The following is a 20,142-nucleotide window of genomic DNA, read 5'->3' on the forward strand; positions in this document are numbered from 1 at the left end:
ATTAAATATACACATATAAATATTTATTATAGGTACCACAATGCTGAAAAACATCTTCATATAACATCCTTTTTGATTCAAATCTTAATTTTAGTCTTCTATTGAAAGCAGATGCTAAGATTAAAATTTAACTATCTGTCTTTGAAATATAATATGGTATATAATGATGTATTTTATCTCCTGCCTCCTATTTTTCCCACAAACCAGTGGAATATAATCCTAGTTCACTTCAATTCTTGGTCATAGAATTCAGAGGTAATACAATATAAACTTTGACTGTAATTAATTATGGAGAAGATAAATCCTGTTTCTACTTTTTTTAAAAAATCAAAAGACAAAATAACTGAAAACGTATCTAGATTTAACTCAAACTCTGTAATTGCATCAAAGCAGTAATTGTAACACAAGAATGTAATGTTTTGTAAAACTGATAAATCTGCGTCATCTTTTAAAGTTTGATTACTATAATATTGGAACTGAATAAAATATAAAACTTCAGAAAACAGATCTGGAAACCATTACATAATCTGAGACCCTACCAGCATTCTTGATCATTCTGTCTGATCTACTTTCTTTAAAACCACATAACCATAAATTAAGTCTTCAACTGAGTTGAATTAATGACTTGCTAGTTCAGCTTGGTTTGTAATGAAGCCATATGCAGGGAGACAACAGATTTCCCTTTATGATGCCATGCTGATGTTATCTATCTTAGTATGAGTTGTACAGCTAATACTGGTAAGTCTAAAAACTTTGTAAATGCAAATGCTCTCAAAGTTTTGAATATACACTAGTGAGTTATTTATTTACACTCCTTGTTTTTATTAAGAAACAAGGATAATAAGAATGGCTTTTTAAAATGTTAATTACTTAATGTAGCTCCAGGGAAATTGACACTGAAAAACAACTACAGCATAATTATAGATATAAAAGAAATACAGTAGAAAGGCAAACAAAAAAAAATCTAAGTGAGGCGTGAAGGATAGTGTGAAATAAAGGAAAGCCGAGTACATTTTATAAGTCTTGACATCTCTACTTAAAAATGAGTCACACTGAAGTCAATGGGATTTAACGCAAGGTAATATACAATATGATTTTAACTTTACTCATAATTCTTATTACAAAGTATAAATGCAGTAAGAAATAACTATCTCAGTAAATTGAATGTAAAAAGGTTGACTGCTTTCAGTTTCTATGATCAATCTACTTTCTTTCAGAGGAAATAAAACAAAAGTGTGCAGTGTAAAATACAGAAAATAAAGTATTCCCAAATGTATTTTTGATTTAGAGAAACCTGTACAGGTTACAGTCATTAAGTAAAGATGGCATAGCACAATAGGTTTCAACCTTTTGATCTTGAACTGATATTTAATACAAGTATGAATCTGAGAACCTACTTCTTAATATTTGATACATCAGTATGAGGGTCAAATGTCTTTATTGTAATACGTATTAGATAAGGTTCAGATCACAACAGTAATGTGCTGTCAAACCATGAGTTGTAAACTAATATATCAATGATGGCCACTGACAAGTAGTAAGGATGTTGTAATATACTAAGTAGAATTCCATTTATGGAAAATGGATCAGAAAGGAAAATCTAAGTGCAGCTGGACAGTCATTTGAAAAAAGCTGATAACCAATTAGCAGTATTATTCTGCTTCTTCCATTTTTAGGGCTACCAGCAGGCAAAGCCATAGTGAGGGAAACAGCATCAAGCAAATTTGCATAGAAGCACTTGAGGAAGAGTTTCAAGTATTACTTAATCACAACAAACCAATAATTCAACCCTGAGCTACCTACATTCTCCACTATTATGTTTAAGAATTCTTTAATTAAGATGCTGGATCCGCAAAAGAAATTCAAATCTTGGAATCAACAGAAACTGTTCACATACTTTGTTCATTTGTGTGCCTTTCTAATGCAAAATGCCTGCATTATAGATACTTCTTTTATTAAGGGAAACATTGGGGTTCTTGTTCTGGATGGTAACTTCTTCCTTTTCTACATCTCCCATTCAATGGGAATTCCGTGGAACAATTCCCACTGCAGCTCTCTATGGCTCTGATGCCAATTTTCATTATGTATAACAATCATTCTAGCCATTGCCAATACTGAAAATGATTTTTGTCTGTCATATTATTTCTTGTTATATTTATTTATTGTTGTTTTTAAAAGAAATCTAACATTTTCATACATCTTTTATCTTTGTAATTACATTATAAGGTAGCCTATAGTTTGATCCTGGCCTCCCTTACTGAAAGCATTACAGCTAGCTCCTCTTAAAGCCTTATCTTCTGTCCCAGAACTGCTTCAAAAAATAACCTGGGAATTATAATGTTTAATGCAGTGTTTCTCAACCTTGGTCACTTGAAGAGCTCCGGACTTCAACTCCCAGAATTCCCCAGCCAGCCATGCTTCATTCTTCAAGTGGCCAAGGTTGAGAAACACTGGTTTAATGGAACAGAAGTAGACCATAATGAAATGCCGCTGGAATTGTTGTATTTTATCTCTATCTGATATAATTCTTTTCAGAATAGACTTGGTTTTTCAAGCCCTGGGACCTGGATCTTAAGGAGTGGTGGACCCCATTTACCTATTCCAAACATTTATCATCATAACTTTTCATAATAAAATTATAAGATTGCCCAAAGCACCTGGAGCCAGGACAAGAAGCAATGGATGGAAACTAATGAAAGAGAAAACCAACCTAGAATTTAAAGAGAAAATTCCTGACAGTTAGAAGAATTAGTCAGTTGAACAATTGGCCTTCAGAAGTTGTGAGTGCTCCAATATTGGAGATTTTTAAGAAGAAACTGGACAACCATTTGCCTTAAATGAATATTGGATATTCCGCTTGAGCAGGGGTTGGGCTGGAAGATCTCGGAGGTCCCTCATAACTCTGTTATTCTGTTATACTTCTACAATAAATCAAAAGAGGGGAAATGGATCTAGCTCTGTTTACTGTTTCTGAGACTTTTTAGAATTACTGTATGACACTAAGATGCTGTGTTTATACAATTAAAGATTAAATATTCCATATCCTCCTGCCCAACATTTAGGTTCTGGAGGAATCTGCCAGCAGTTTCTCACTTTTAAGAGGTAAGAAGTTTATGAGCACTGTTTTTCTGTCTCTGTCTCTCTCTTTGGAATATCCTTCTCCGGATAGTCAATTACGCCCCCCCCCCATTAGCTTTCTAGACATTATCATAAATAGAGTTATCTAGGAAAGCTTTTGAATGTGTATGTCTTGCAAATTTACCAATAAAGAAAACACAGATAAGTATTAATTTGTAATGTAGAATAAAACTCTCAAATTCATTGAATCAGTTGCAACATATCCCCAAAAATGACAAATTGAAAGAAAATGACAAATTGAAAGAAATTGAAATGAATAGGTTTTCTAACATTACTTCATATTGTTTAGGGTTTACTGGTTTCTGTTAGTAGCTGTGACTCATTCATCAAGAACAGGAACAATTTTCTTGATCAGTTTAACCTCTTGGCAAGAAATCTGCAAAGCAGGGGGTTGCAATGTTTAAGTGTTAATTGGCCAGTGGCCTGCCAGCTCACTACAGCTGACTTTTTATCCTGATCTAGATCTGCTGCTTACATGTGAAGCTGCTCTGAGGATAAGAAGCAATGCACAAAACTGATTTATAAATTAATTATTATTCAACACAGTCTTTTTTGCCACTGTCACTTTTGGGGGAGTACCAGCATTGGTTGGTAAAACATCTGAGAACTCTTCAAGTCCAAAAAAGCTGAAATAACCTGATAAAAGATGGACATCAGATTGACAGAAAATCAGAACCAGACAAGTGTCACAGAGTTTCTTTTAATGGGTTTCTCTATGGACCCAAACAACCAGACTCTTCTCTTTGTCATAGGTCTGATTCTATATTTGTTTACTTTAACTGGGAATCTAATCATCATTACATTGATTAGGATAGATCAACAACTCCAAAGTCCAATGTACTTTCTCCTTGGAAATCTCTCTTTTGTTGAGATCTGCTACATTTCCACTACTCTTCCTAAAATGCTGTGGGATCTCTTGTTAGGGGACAAAACCATCTCCTACATAGGTTGTGCACTACAATTGTATTTCTTTGGTGCTTTAGGGGCTACAGAATGTGTCCTTCTCTCAGCCATGGCATATGATCGTTATGTAGCTATCTGCCAACCCTTGCACTACACTATTCTAGTCAACCAAACAATACGTCTACGTTTGCTGGCAGCCTCTTGGAGTATTGGTCTCTTGAATTCCACTATTACTACAGCCATGGTCTTTTCCCTACATTTCTGTCATTCCAATAAAATCAAACACTTTTTCTGTGACATTCCTCCCTTACTGCGCTTATCTTGCTCTGACATCTTCATCAGCCAGATGGTGACTTTCACCTTGTCTGGTGGCATTATGATTGTGTCAGTCAGCCTGATCCTTCTTTCCTATACATTCATTGTCTTCTCTGTCCTCAAAATTCGCACTGCTCATGGTAGGATGAAATCCTTTTCCACCTGTGGATCACATATCACTGTGGTGAGCATATTTTATGGCACCATCATCTACACTTATATACGTCCTTCATCTGCTCACTCTACAGAAGAAGATCCCCTTGTTTCAGTACTATATGCCATCATTACACCACTGCTTAATCCCCTGATCTATAGCTTACGAAACAAGGAAGTACAGGGGGCTCTTTGGAAAGCTCTTGGAAAGAGCAAATTATAGTTGGAAGTAATTACAGGTGAATCAAGATCCATACAAAATCATTGAAATAATTGATGTAAAAAAAATCATGCTTTACCTTTAATTGTTTTGTAATAATGCAGTTTAAATAATAAAAGAAACTAACTTCACAATAGATTACATATGGTATTTATTGTTACAGCCAATGATTTGGTTTGGTTTGGTTTATTGGATTTATATGCCGCCCTTCTCCCAAGGACTCAGGGTGGTGTACAACATTAAAAAAACACATATTACAAAAGTTAAAAAAAATTAGAGTATCCAAAAACAAACCCAATTAAGATTAACAATAACATTTAAAAAAAATCGATTAAAATTAACAATAATCAATCATTTATTTTATTTTGTTCAGGCCAGGCCAGCTTGCTGGAAAAGCTAACTTTTTAGGGCACCTCGGAAGGACCAGAGGTTGGGGATTATACGAAGCTTCAGGGGCAGCTCATTCCAAAGGGAAGGAGCTCCCACAGAGAAGGTTCTCCCCCTGGGGGTCGCTAGCCAACACTGCCTGGCCGACAGCACCCTGAGAAGGCCAACTCTGTGGGATCGCACTGGACGGTGGGAATCTACCAGTGGCAGTAGGTGGTCTCGCAGGTATCATGGGCCTAAGCCAAGGAACACTTTAAAGGTCATAATTAGTACCTTGAATCACATCCAGAAGACAACCGGCAATCAGTGCAGACCGCCTAAAAGAGGCGAAACATGGGAGCACCTAGGTGCCCCCATGATAACTGGTGCAGCCGCATTCTGGACCCGTTGACACCTCAGGATGCTCTTCAAGGGCAACCCCATGTAGAGAGCATTACAGTAGTCCAGGAGAGAAAGGACGAGGGCATGAGTGACTGTGCACAGAGCATCCCAATCCAGGAAGGGGCACAACTGACATACCAGGCGAACCTAGTAAAAGGCCCCTCTGGTCACAGCCGTCAGGTGTTCTTCTAAATTAAGCCATGTATCCAGGAGGACTCCCAGGTTGTGGGCCCTCTCTGAGGGGGCTAAAATTTCTCCCCCTATCATCAAAGATGGAACAAGATGCACAAATTGGGATGATGGAAACCACAGCCACTCAGTCTTGGAGGGATTGAGCTTGAGCCTGTTTGTCTCCATCCAGATCCGCACAGCCTCTAGGCATCGGGGCGTCACATTGAGGGCATCGTTTGGGTGGTTTGGGGTAGAGATGGAAAGTTGGGTATCATCAGCATATTGATGATACCGCACCCCAAAACCATGGATGATCTTGCCCAGAGGTTTCATATAGATGTTGAACAGGGGGGTGAGAGAACCGACACCAGGGGCACCCCACAAGTGACACATCTCGGGGTCGATCCATGTCCTCCCGTCAACATGAACTGTGACTGATCCAATAGGTAGGAGGAGAACCACCACAAAATGGTGCCCTCCACTCCCAACCCCCAAGTCGTCGCAATAGGATATCATGGTCGATGGTATCGAAAGCCACTGAGAGGTCTAATAGGACCAGGACAGAGGAGTAGCCCCTGTCCCGGTCCTGCCAGAGATCATTGACCAACATGACCAATGCCGTCTCTGTGCTGCATCCGGACCTGAAACCTGACTGAAACGGATCCAGGTAGATAGCTTCATCCAGGTACTGGGGAAGCTGACGTGCTACCGCACTCTTAACAACCTTCGCTACAAAGTGAAGGTTAGAGACCGGACGATAGTTGGCTAAAGAAGCTGGGTCCAGGGAAGGCTTCTTAAGGAAGGGCCTCACCACTGTCTCCTTCAAGGTGGTGGGAAAGAACCCCTCTCTCAATGAAGTTTTGGTAATCTCCTGGAGCCAGCCTCGTGTCACCTCCTGGGAAGCCAAGACTAACCAAGAGGGACATGGGTCCATGCCCTCAGGGGTCACAGGGTCAAGCTCATCCCAGATGGTCTCCACAAGATTCATTCCCGTCGACTCACCCAAATCTACCCAGTCAGAATCCAGCCTGTCCGGATCTGAGCAATTTTATCCTGCAGATACTGAACAATTTCTTCAGCCCTATCCTGCAAGGGGTCTTTCCCAGTTCCTTGGTTAAGTAAGGAGCAGGTCACCCTAAACAGGACAGCTACGCAGTTATCTATGGATGTGATAAGAGCAGAAAAATGTTGCCATTTTGCCGCTTTTATCACCACTAAGTAGGATTTAATATGAATTCTGACTAGTGTTTGATCAGATTCAGACAGCTGGCCCTCCAACCACTCCCTAGGCTTCTTTTCTGTCGTTTCATCTCCAGGAGCTCCTCAGTAAACCAGGGAGCTACCCAGGATTGACACTGGGTCAGAGGCCACAGAGGCACAACATGATCCAAGGCCCCAGTGGCCTCCCTATCCCAGGCTTCCACTAGGGCTTCAGTCGAGTTGTGAGCAAGGGATTCAGGAAAAGTCCCAAGCTCCATCAGGAACATTTCAGGGTCCATCAAGCGCCTGGGGCAGAACCATCTGGTTGGTTCTGCCTCCCTGCGGTGAGGGGTAGCAGTATGGAAGTCAAGCCTGATGAGGAAATGATCTGACCATGACAAGGGTTGGAGAGAAATATCCCCTAAATCTAAATAATTCATCCACTGCCCAGAGACAAAAATCAGGTCGAGCGTGTGTCCCTCATTATGGGTGGGGTCTTGAATTAACTGAGTTAGGTCCATAGCCGTCATGGAAGCCATGAACTCCCAAGCTGACACAGATGTCTCGCCAATGGAAGGGAGATTGAAATCCCCCAGGATCATAAGCCTGGGGAAATCAACCGCCAATCCAGGCAACAAATGCAACAGCTCTGGCAGGGCCGATGAAACATAAAAGGGAGACAGGTACGTAACACCTGAACTCCAAGGCCCCATTTCACAAACATGGACTCACACCCACCTATCTGAGGCACAGTGACCTCCTGATATACTGTAATAGGTGTAACATTTGCCTTTTCCAAATATTTCCATCTTTTTCACAGATTCGCCCATGCATGTGTGTGTGTGTGTGTCTGTGTGCATGCATGTGTGTGTGTGTGTGTGTGTTTATGTATATATTGCTGAGTGAACATCAAGAACCCAACTAATGAATGTAATATTTTATACTTTTTTGAGAGAGAAAATGTGTCATCGCTTTGGGAGTGCACTGCTAAATTCCCAAGATTTGACATTGTTTTCTATTTATTAGAATATTTTATGTCCTCCTAATACAGACCATACAAACCATTTCCAATGGTTTGACAAAACAGTTGTTCAATAACAACACAGTGAAATTTGATTCTTTTTTCCTTATTCTGACACATAAACAAATAATTTAAAAGTGTCCCAATGTGAGTGAATATTGGTTATTTGCCTCAATCCAGAAAAACGCTACAACAATACTTTACTGGAAATTAATACAATTTCAGTAGAAATAAAAAGATCTTTCCTTATATATGTGTGTTGTGTCATATATATGTATTGTTTCCAAGTTGGCTGCTAATGTACTGATATGAGTTAGCAAATAAAATGAAAAGAAAATGTAGAGAATAGGTTCAGGCATGGGCTTTTGATCTAGGTGTGATCTCAGTAGACAGATGTGACAAGGGAGGAGAGATGATCTGGCAACTAGCAAGGACTGTTGTGGAAGAAAATAGAGATAGCATTTTGACTGGTCAAACCTTGCATGCATGGGCTTGGGCTTAAAGGCCTGAGAGAAAACTCCTTTCCTCAGTTGCTGTGGGACATGCTGCTGGTTTAAGCTGAAAAAACAGAAAGAAATAGATTAAAGACAAAGAGAGATTGCCTAATTTTATTCCAAGCTGTTTTGAGACATCAAGTAAATGTCTTTGGACTGATTGTGGCAATTTTGTGGTTGGAAAGAGACGTCACTATGGATATGCTGGCAATTGGCATTTGGACATGCACATTCCTGATGCCAGTGGGAGAAGAGGATGACGACATCAGCTGCAGGCTTTTCCAGGAGAAGATGAATGAAAACCTAGAAATAGGGGCATGTTTCACACAAACCCAAAGAATAAACACATAGAGGGAGCCAATTCCCTGCAGACTGGGGCATGAGGCCTTCAGGGAAGACATACACTGGGTAATACTAAGCAAGAGACACACAGGAAGATACATCACACCACATCTGCCCAGAGGGGCAGCTGAGGGTTAGGTCTAAAAAGAGTTAAAGATAGGTTTTTGGCACATAAAAAGAAACCTTAGTGAATGCCTTCCTATCACTCTCTCAGTAAAAAGAAGAGATGGAAAAAAGAGGGGAAAGAGAGACTAGCAGGTAGTTGCCAACAAATAGCTCTGAGAAAGATTGAAAGTTAGACAGGAAAGTTGAACATTTTGCTGTAAGCAGTTCTGCTTTTTCATCAATTTCCATAAATGTAGCTGTGCATAGTAGAATGAAAGGGAGTGATTCTACTATCTCATTCAAGCAATTATTCTATAATACTTAACATATGCATGTATCACAGCTATAAAAGACAAATATCTATGACATTTATCTATTTTGGAAAGAAAGACAACATTTAAAACTATTTGAAAAAAGCCTCAGCTTTTGGACTGAGTGTTAGGTTTTCATACTAGCAATATTATAGTATGGATGTGGATGCCACTACTGTGGCAAATCTGCCTGTATGGGTAATAAATAAAAACAATGGCAGATATCTTTCTAATTTTGAAGTGTTCAGTAATGACAAAATCATTACTTTGATTCAGCATTGATCTCAGGGAGTGGTTTAAAAAAAAGCAAGATTGCAGAAATGATGTGATGCAAGCCACAATTTGCATTGCAAGGCAATTTCTTGCTTGTTGACATCTCATCATATGCCACAGAAGCAGCTATCCTGATATGGGAAACTAATATTTTTAGAAGGGCACAAATTTGCAAAAATATTCCTTAGAAAAAAGCAATAAGAAGAAAGCCCATCTTTGATGTCAAGAGCTGAAATCGTTTAGGAGACCTGTATATATTGGTAGCCATTCCTGATATTCCTGATTATGTACTCATACTCAAAGAAACAAACATATATCTTTGCCAATCTTTGGTTGTCAGAAATCTTTTCCACATCACTAGCCTTAAATATCTTTTGCACACAATTATCCCATAAAGTAACTAATTCTTTTTTTTATTGCCCCACATCACATTTATTTAAATTATTATAAAATTTATTGAACACCCATTTTACCATAGGGTAACTCTGGACATCTTACCGTTACATATACAGTTAAAACATAAAAAGTTAAAATCAGACTTTAAAACCAAAGATGTAATGTTTGATTTAAAACACATTTCCCTTAAACATTAATTAGTTGCATTAATTTGTTCCTGATTACAATTTTATATTTCCAAAATTTATTTAGGAAGTCAATTGTGAAACTATAACCAATTAAAATAATTTATTGAAATATATCTTCATGATCCCAATAGAATTGATTTTGTGGGAGGCTCAATATTGTAAAACATTTATTTTGGCAGATACAACAGATCATAATTTATAATACATCAAATGAACCAAAAATATACATTCAACAGGAAATGCCTAATCAGTTAACATAAGCTGAACTTCAAAATTAACATGACAAACAAATGAGAATTAACATTGTTTGCAAAATAATCTCCAACCAAGGAATTTCAAAAAGGCAGCTTTCACGTCTTTGTTCCTCATGCTGTAGATTATTGGATTCATCAGTGAAGGCACCATAGTATATAGTGTGGTAAATACTTGGTCCAGTCTGGATGGAGATTTAGCAGGTAATATCAGGTGAGCCAAGAGACTACTACCAATGAATAGGGAAACGACAATGAGGTGTGGGATACAAGTGGAGAAGGCCTTTTCTTTTTTCTCAACTGATGGCATACTCATCACTGTAGTAAAGATTTGCACATAGGTCAACAAAATGAATGAGAGGCAGCCAACCCCTAAGCATGAACTAAAGACAAGAACCCAGGTTTCACTGAGATAAGAATCAGAACAAAAGAGCTTGATTAACTGTGGAACTTCACAGAAGAACTGGTTGATAATATTGGAGCAGAAAGGCATTGAAAAAATATTCCCTGTATGTAAAGCTGAATGCAGAAATCCAACCACCCAGGCCCCTCCTGCCATTTGGAAGCAAGTGGACCACTTCATTATGGATGCAAAGTGTAATGGGTGACAGATAGCAATGTATCTGTCATAAGCCATGATAGTGAGAAAGAATAAATTTGATGATAGGAAAGAAACATAAAAAAACACTTGTGCCATACATTCAAAATACAAAATCAGTTTGGAATTCATGAAAGCATTAACTATAGATTTGGGCATAATGGCAGAGGTGACACCGAGATCACCAATAGCTAAATTGATTAAAAAGAAATACATTGGGGTATGCAGGTAGCGATTGAACAGTATCAAAATAATAATCAGAAAATTTCCCGCCAGGACAAAGAGATATGTTATCAAGAAGACAGTGCTGTATAAAATTTGAACCTCTTGATTTCCAGAAAATCCAGCAAGTACAAAATTTGGTATGCTTGTAGTGTTAGTCATGATATTATGCCACCCCTGTAGAAAGATGAAAACTAAATTATATATCATTTCTTTCACATTGGAAAGACTAACTCCACCTAAAAGAAACGATAAGAGCTTTTTATTCTCTATTTACTTTTTTCTAATATGCTTAAAGTACAGTATATGTTTTGAGAAGATATAACTATAAAAATGGCTTACACCATATTAAAATCAATGTTTTTAAAATGTTTTTTTAAAATTCAGTATAACTCCATAAACCCACATTTGCCTTACCTTTTCTTTTACTCGATTATATGTGATAATTCTTTTTTCACTGACCTCCCAAATTTTCATCTGATCTGTTATATTTTCTTTCCCAGGTAGACAAGGAGAGCATATCATGTAAATGTTATAAGTGTTCAGTGTTTAATTGCACATCACTGCAAGTGCCATCTTCACAGGAATTTTAACAACACAAATTTAAGCAGATCTCTAATCTCCCCGAGGTGGGTGGGAAACTGTTTTTCTCAGACTTTTGTAAACAACTACCATCAGGAGAACTGGCAAAACAAATTCAATAGTCTAATACAAGTAATTTTAAAAATAGCAGAGGACTGTTTTAAAATCATATGTATCAAGAAATATACGCTGGTGGAAAAAAAATGATACTTTTAAAAATATTCAAACCAATAGAATGAAGGATTAGAAAGTTTTTAAAAGAAAAACAGAATTTTAGCTGTAGCTTGAATAGTTATATTTTTTTCTTCCCTAAACTGAATCAAATTAATGCATACAAAATGGTAGATTTACTTCTAGATTTTTTTGCATGCTCCATATTTCCTTACATGCTCCCTTTCAGCCTTCACTCCACAAAGTATAAACAACACATTTTTTTATTGTGGATTCAATGTGATTCCATACCTGTACACTTGGGAAAGCCAGTTTTGAGCAGCAGTGAATGATAGACATATGATGGCTAACGTGGTGACCTTAACATCCAGATATTTTTTCTCATTTCTCCAAGTACCCCCCACACACACACACAAACTAATAGACCATAGTTAAAACCAAAAGTGAGCAAAAGAGTTGTGTTTTCTAACTGTAACACACAATTTTCAGAATATGTACTCTAAGGTTACCTTTGATGTCTATATCAGAGTTGGTTAGATGGAGCAACATATGAATCCAAATAAATACATACAGAACTTTTGTCTATGTCATCATGTTGCAAATTTCATGAGACCACATAGAATAACCTCAACATTTTAAAATAACTCCCACATGGAATAATGAGGCAATGCTAATGGCATCTGTGCAGAAGGGAATGATTACACAAAGAAGTTTGGGTGAGGGTGATGTAATTCTTCAACAATTGTCAAGGGTGTTGTATTTGCCAAAACTGTAAGGAAATACATAGATGCACAGAAGTTCATTGACTATTATTATTATACAATTGTATCACAGCGGCCAGTTGTTTCGCCGGATTTGGCATTGGTTACTAGTCGGGCCCCACCCAGGGGCCTAGGACGTCGTAACGTATTTTCATAATATGCGTGCAGATCCAAGCAGTGCAGCTTTTTGCATTTGACTGATGGTGATTTTGTCCATTTTTAACTGTTTTAAATGTAATTCCAGTGCTTTTGGAATAGCACCCAGTGTGCCAATTACCACTGGAATTACCACTGCTGGTTTGTGCCATAGTCGTTGAATTTCAATTTTTAAGTCCTGGTATTTTGCAATTTTTTCATGTTCCTTCTCAGCTACCCTGCTATCACCTGGTATTGCAATGTCTATGATTGTGACCTTATTTTTCTCAACCAGTGTGATGTCTGGTGTATTATGCACCAGTATTTTGTCGGTTTGTATGCGAAAATCCCACAACATCTTGACCATCTGATTTTCGGTGACTTTTTCAGGCTGATGTTCCCACCAGTTTGTTGCTGTTTTAATATTATAATTTTTGCACAAATTCCAATGGATCATTTGTGCTACTGAATTGTGCCGCAATTTATAATCAGTCTGCGTGATTTTTTTACAGCAGCTGAGCATGTGATCAACAGTTTCATCAGCTTCTTTGCAAAGTCTTCATTTGGCATCATCAGAGGATTTTTCGATTTTGGCCTTAATGGCATTTGTGCGGATAGCTTGTTCTTGCGCAGCCAGGATTAGTGACTCTGTTTCTTTCTTTAATGTACCTGTTTTTAACCATAACCAAGTTTGTTCACTGTCCACTTTATCTTTTATTTTTTCCAGAAATTGACCATGCAGTGCTTTGTTCTGCCAACTCTCCATTCTTGATTTTATCACATCTTTTCTGTATTCTTGTTTTGTCTGTTGGGCCTTCAGTACATTTTTGTTCTTTACTTCGATTAATAGATGTTCTTGACTTTCTATTAAATAATCAACCAGTGCATGTTTTTCTTCTTCAACTGTTTGCTTCACTTGTAATAATCCTCTGCCACCTGATTTTCGGGGCAGGTAGAGTCTATCAGTATCACCACGTGGATGTAAACTGTAGTGCATTGTCATTAGTTTCCTGGTTTTTCGGTCCAAAAGGTCCAAATCAGCTTGTGTCCAGTTAACTATGCCAGCTGTGTATCTTATAACTGGTATTGCCCAGGTATTTATGGCCTTGATTGGATTTCCACCATTCAATTTAGATTTCAAAATTTTCCTAACTCTGTTGGTGTACTCTCGCCTGACAATAGTTTTTACTTCTCCATGCTTGATGTTATCCAACTGCAGAATGCCTAAGTATTTGTAGGCTTCATTTTCTTTGCATTTAATTAGTTGGCCATTGGGCATTTCAATTCCCTCACATGCAGTGATTTTGCCCCTTTTTATGGATACAGTGGCACATTTTTCCATGCCAAACTGCATTGAAATATCGGTGCTGAATACTCGGACTGTATTTGTCAATGATTGGATTTCTATTTCTGACTTTCCATAGAGTTTCAAATCATCCATATATAGTAAATGGGAAATTTTTTCAGCTTTTTTGGCTGTTTGGTAGCCTAATTTCATTTTTTTTAAGATTACTGATAGTGGGATCATTGCGATGATGAAGAGAAGAGGTGAAAGTGAATCACCCTGGAAAATTCCTCGCTTGATATTAACCATTCCGTAGCTCTCATTCCCTATTGCCAACTCAGTTCTCCATTGTTTCATTGCCTTTTCAGTAAAGGATGTAATATTTTTGCTAATGCCAGTTGTTTCTAAGCATTTTATGATCCAACTATGTGGCAGTGAGTCAAATGCCTTTTTGTAATCAATCCAGACCATATTCAAGTTCGTTTTTCTGTTCTTACAATTTTCTAATATCATTTTATCAATTAGAAGCTGATCTTTTGTGCCCCTGCTCCTTCTTTTGTTGCCTTTTTGCTCTACTGGCAAGATGTTGTTTGTTTCCAAATAATCCATCATGTTATCTGCAATAATGCCTGTGAGTAATTTGAAGGTTGTTGGTAAGCATGTTATTGGTCTATAGTTTTCAGGTGTTGTTCCTTTAGTTGGATCTTTCTGAATCAAGTATGTTTTTCCAGTTGTCAACCATTCATCAATTTGGCCCTTTTGTAAAATTTCATTCAGTTGCCTGGCCAATATTGCATGTAAACTGGTCAGATATTTGAGCCAGAAACCATGTAATTGGTCCTTTCCAGGTGATGTCCAATTCTTTACCTTTTTAACTCGATTTTTGATCATCTCAGTTGTTATTTCTAATACTTGCATTTGTTTGTTGCCAATGCTTTTCTCAAAGTCATGTATCCACTTTGCTTCCTTGTTGTAGTCCTTTGCATTTTCCCACAATTCTTTCCAGAATTCAACTGTGGCCTGCTTTTCTGGTTTTTCACTTTTGGTGTCACCATTCACATTAACACTTTGATAAAAACGCCGTTGGTCTCATCGAAATTGCTGATTTTGTTTATATTGGATGATTCGTGCCTCATATCTTTCAATTTTTCTAGCTGTTGCTGTTATCTGCTGTTTTACAATCTCTACAGCTTCATTGATGTTTCTTGTATCCAATCTATATCTTCTGATTAGCCGATCTATGATTTTGTTGTTTTTAAGCCGTTGCTCATGCATGTTCTTTAAGTTACTAGCATCTGCCCTTAATTTTTTGATTTTTTGTTCTAGACGGATTTTCCACTTTGGCTTTGATGCTTTTTCTGTTGTGTGACTAGGTACTTTAATTTTAATGCCTAGTTCATTAGTGACTATTACAGCTGCGCTGTACATTAACTGGTTCGTTTCCAAGATGGATCCCGGTTCAATTGTTGAAAACACTGCATTAACCATTTTCATGATAGGGGCCAAAATTTTCTTAGGCACAGTTTTTAGTGATGGTAAACGTTGCCTTTCCTCATTAAGCAGAAAATGCCCCATGATCTTATCCTTCAATTCTTTTTGTTTTTGAGTTAGTTTATCAGTTGGTTCAGTGATAACTGGTTCTAGTGGTGGTGATGTTATTTCCTCCCTGAGAGCTTCTTCTGGGAGTTCTACTATAGTGTCTTTAGTTGTGTCTTGAATATCAGTTATTTCCGCTTGTGATATTGTTTTTTGGGTTTTGCAATTTGCCTGAATTTCCTCATGTTCAACTTCACTAAACACTTTATTCCGTATAATAAATCGCCTTTGAACTGCTAGTCGTTGTTCACTAACATTTGAATCTGGATATTGTTGTTTCCATAATTCATACATTCGCTTTAAATATCCTCTTTTTTCTGGCTCTGAGTTGTAGTAACAGGCCATTATGGCACGGTTTTCATCTGCACTATATTTTTGTCGTTTTGTTGGCTGGTCCACTTGTAGCCCACTTGTCGACGGATGTCCAGGGACCCCAACATCCGCCGCGGCCCTTGTTAACCCGTGCGATGACCGATGCGGTATGGAATTCTTATTCGTTTTTTTCACCATATTGTATGGGTTGGCGGGGTTTTTTTTTACGGGACCAGATGCCAACCTGATCCCAACCTTCCTCCTTTCTCATCCGGGCTTGGGACCGGCAACGGCGGAGTTGTTGTTATTATTATTATTATTATTATTATTATTATTATTATTATTATTATTATTAATGATTGAATAAATGTCTGTATTTTCAATGTCAATTAGTTTAATCATTCCAGGATTAAATTTATTAGTTTGTATCTATTAAAATGAATAAAAGTTTGTTATCCTAAATGTTTAATGGCCAAATTTGACAATAACCCAGATTGATTTCAATTCAACTAAGCTTCATCATGAATAAAGTCCCATTGATTTCAATAAGATACTATGAAGTAGAATTAGCTTTCATTGTTTAATCCTATTTTTTCCACTTTTGGTTAGGCAATTCCACTGTAAAATGTTCAAAAGGGATAAAAAATAATATGACTGTATAATTATGCAGAAGATAATTATGGAGATGATAAGTCCTGCTTTTCCTTTTCTTTCTCTTAATAGTTAATGTCTTTTAACCATTGAAAGCTTCTCTACATTCAATGCAAGCCCTATAATAAAATTTTAATTTAATTGCAGAAGTTGAGCTGGATCAACACAAATGCAAACAATTATAATATAAGAATGTAAATATATTTATTTACAAACTCAGTATCACTTTTAGATTCTGTTTTCTAAATTGCAAAAACTAATAAAGTATAAAAAAATTCAGAGATCTGAAAAGAGATTTGTAAACTAGTAACATAATCTAAAATCCTACTCGCATTTCTTGTTCCTTGTCTTCAATCTCCAACTAAAAAAGTATAAGCCCTGACTTATTCAGATGGGTTTCTGAACTGCTGGTTCAACTTACCTTGTGATGAAACTTTGCATAGAAATAAAAACTATCCTTTGTGATGCCCTGATGATGCTGCCTGCTTGAGTATGAGAAATATCTGCTGACACTTTATCCCCATGTCAGTTACCTGAAGATAGAATGAACCATGGTCACCTCAGGTTTATTCTGCATAACTGAAGAAGAAAGGCTTTGCAGTATAAGGTCATAAATTTCATCCTCACTTTTAAACTTTAAACATTCTTAGTTTTTATTTATTTATTCTTTTAGTAAGCTTATAAGAATTCGATGTATATTTATGGCTTTATGTAAGCTGTAGTTTATTTATTATCTGTGACTAATTTATTATGTTTACAGTTGATAAATCTCTTAACCTTGTCAAAGTATTTGCTCTCAAAGTCATAAATATCAATGATTACTTATTTTCATTCACTGTTTTCACCAAGGAAACACTAGTGATAACAACCCCAATTGTTTCCTTCTCTAAAATAGGATTTTTTTCCATGTAACCCCAGGGAATATTGAGTTTGCAAAACAACTATACCTATCTAGATATAATAGAAATTCAGGAAGAGTGCAGGTTTTCTGCAATATATGAAAGATATTATAAAAAAAAACACGAATGTGCAGAACTCATTTAAATTTAAGCAAGCCAACATCATGAATAGTGTTATAGTATAAGATAAATTATAGAATAGTCCTGATATGTTTCTTTGTTTGTTAAGTAGCTGTCACTACATTTGATGGGTTACTGCCAAGTAAGCGACTATAGGATTTTAACTTTAGTATTACTTAATTCTTACTGAAGATCTGTTTTCCAAAGTACTATATAATACAACTTAATAAGCCTGGGAGTTTCATGTTTGAAGAGACTTTTAAAAGAGGATCTTTATTTTTCAGTTTTAATTCTTTTTCCAAATATTTAATGCAACTTCAATGGAGAAGAGTTTAAAACAAGAATGTTTTCATTTCAAAAGCTTACTCTGAGCTAGCCTTTATGTGTTCTTTAAATGGAAGGACAGACAGAAATATTATTTCAGAGAATTAAAAGTACCCTGTTTCTTTGAATATAAGCCCTACCCTGAAAATAAGCCCTAACATGTTTTACATGTGTGCCTAATATAAGTCCTATCCCAAAATAAACCCTAAAGAGCCTGAACAGCTGGCCACCCACCCATTCTGTCTGGTTGCCCGTGGTGCCACGACCTCAAAGGAAGGCAGAGTGGTGGTGGGGCTGCCCCATTTTCCTTGCATCAGCTTATCTCAGAGACCTCACATCCAGGCCATCCACATCCCAAAATCTGTCTCATGGTGGCAGCACTGGCAAGCAACCATGTGCAACAGGAGCCCACATAGCCACTTTCCCATTTCTTCTGCTTGCTCACAGCCACAATGGAGCAGGAGGCTGAGCAGTGTGCCAGGGGTGGGTGGGTGGGTGTATATACTCCGTGTGTTTGTGTGTGTGTGGGTGTGTGGGTGTGTATACATACACATATAAATTTAATTGATCACTTTTCTTTGTTTTGTGTATATTTTTTGTTGTTGCTGTTGTTTTAAGATTGAAAGTATGCTTTTGTTTTGTTTCATTTTGTTTCCTTATTTTACTCTTTTGTATTTTATTTTTTTATTGATTGATTTAAATAAATCAATAAATGAAAAAAATTCATCTGTGGGCAGTTTGTATTATTAACATAAATTTGTTTTTCTTTTATTAATATAAATTTGCTCTGTTGAAAGTACCATGCTTTCAATAGAAAACTAATTGATGGGTTTGGTTTAAAAATAATGGTGTGTCTATATGCTACAAAGAACAATTGCAATAATAAAACTTATTCAGATATACAATACATGCATTTCAGAATTATGCATATATTTTAATTAAAAGGGAAGACAAACTACATCTAAATGGGAAAAAATTATTCACATCAGAAGTCAATTTCTTAAATTATAGATGAAGTAATTCATGCAATCTCTTAATCAGACTCTGAAAAATCTTGATTATGATGATTTTTATATTAGGTGCAAGAAGTATGTAAAACTATTCCTTTCCATTTGTAAAGTACATTGTAAATCTGATCTTCATGTAGAGGATGTTTCCTAATCTAGTCTACCTCAAAAGACTGACAAGGATGGAATATCTTAAAAGAAAACTGTAAAATAGAACCCTAGACAATGAGACATACTGTAGAACATATCTCATACAGAACTTCTCACCATTCATATTGGAACATGGATAACAGAAGCTGCTAATTACTAATTAAATTAGCAAGATGTTTGTTAATATTTTGTATAATTTTGATTGTGTGCTCTTATTCTGTGTAATGAAGTCCTGAGGGAAACAATAAAATGATCAATAAGCTTGCTAAATATACATTTGATCTTTCCTACTGATGATATATCAGTACATCTGTGACCAACAAACATTGGACATTTCTTATCCAATACTGAAGAATTTACTTCACAATCTAAAAAGTGTTCATCAAAGCTGAACATTCTATGAAGAAACATAGTAAGTGATTTTTATACTGAACATTTAATAGAAAAGACATATCCTGCTTCCAGGAGCAAATTGTCATTTACTTAAATATTTCTGACTTGACTATTTGTTAACTCAATTCGATAATGTTAACATTGGGAAGAGAATTTTAAAAAAAGAATAACATAACCTACTGATTTAATATGTTATGTGTGATTTTATATGCTTCCTAAGCAATAAAACTAAAGTATATTTTAAATGATAATATATCTCTCTTATGCTGATATCTAAAAATAAATACATTTGTAGGATGTAGAAATGTAGAAACTATTGGAAAATCTGATCCCTAATAGCTAAGTTAATATCTCTGACTTTATTTTTAGGTCTATTTAGATTTAAGGGACAACATATGGTGGTATTTCTTCATTTATATACTATTAAAATTCTTATTCCCATAACCTCTATTTGGCCAAAACTGTACACTGTAAGCAAAACAGTTTCAACTAAGGTATCTCAAATGGGCTAACTTACAGAATGTATCCAAAAATCATTCAGTTCCCATGGAACGGAAATTTGGCAAATTTTATAAAAATAATTATTTTAAAATGTGACATTTTTATAAAACACTTTCTGACATAATACAAAATGTCATAAACCATCCTGAACTTTCACTAATCAATTCAACATGGACTATTTTCTGC

General features: G+C 36.4%; 2 protein-coding genes across 2 annotated transcripts; one reads left to right on the top strand and one right to left on the bottom strand.

Annotated features, from left to right (window-relative positions):
* Nucleotides 1-1,520: 1,520 nt before the first annotated feature.
* Nucleotides 1,521-4,732, top strand: LOC106544424 (olfactory receptor 5F1-like). Its single transcript, XM_014060682.2, has 2 exons — nt 1,521-1,534; nt 3,796-4,732. The coding sequence occupies exons 1-2, from the start codon at nt 1,521-1,523 to the stop codon at nt 4,730-4,732; spliced, it is 951 nt and encodes a 316-aa protein (XP_013916157.2).
* A 5,563-nt stretch (nt 4,733-10,295) lies between these two features.
* Nucleotides 10,296-11,063, bottom strand: LOC148046207 (olfactory receptor 14I1-like). Its single transcript, XM_087714580.1, has one exon. It carries the CDS (start codon nt 11,061-11,063, stop codon nt 10,296-10,298), a length of 768 nt encoding a protein of 255 aa, XP_087570706.1.
* Nucleotides 11,064-20,142: the final 9,079 nt, after the last annotated feature.

This window comes from Thamnophis sirtalis, unplaced genomic scaffold (genome assembly GCF_051295495.1).
Source record: "Thamnophis sirtalis isolate CommonGarterSnake01/CBP01778 unplaced genomic scaffold, rThaSir2_p1.2 scaffold_4, whole genome shotgun sequence".
In the NCBI taxonomy this organism is placed as follows: domain Eukaryota; kingdom Metazoa; phylum Chordata; class Lepidosauria; order Squamata; family Natricidae; genus Thamnophis; species Thamnophis sirtalis.

Bases quoted from the DNA above. Each gene is read 5' to 3' on its own strand.
- LOC148046207 (XM_087714580.1), bottom strand. From the start codon at position 11,063: ATGTATTTCTTTTTAATCAATTTAGCTATTGGTGATCTCGGTGTCACC.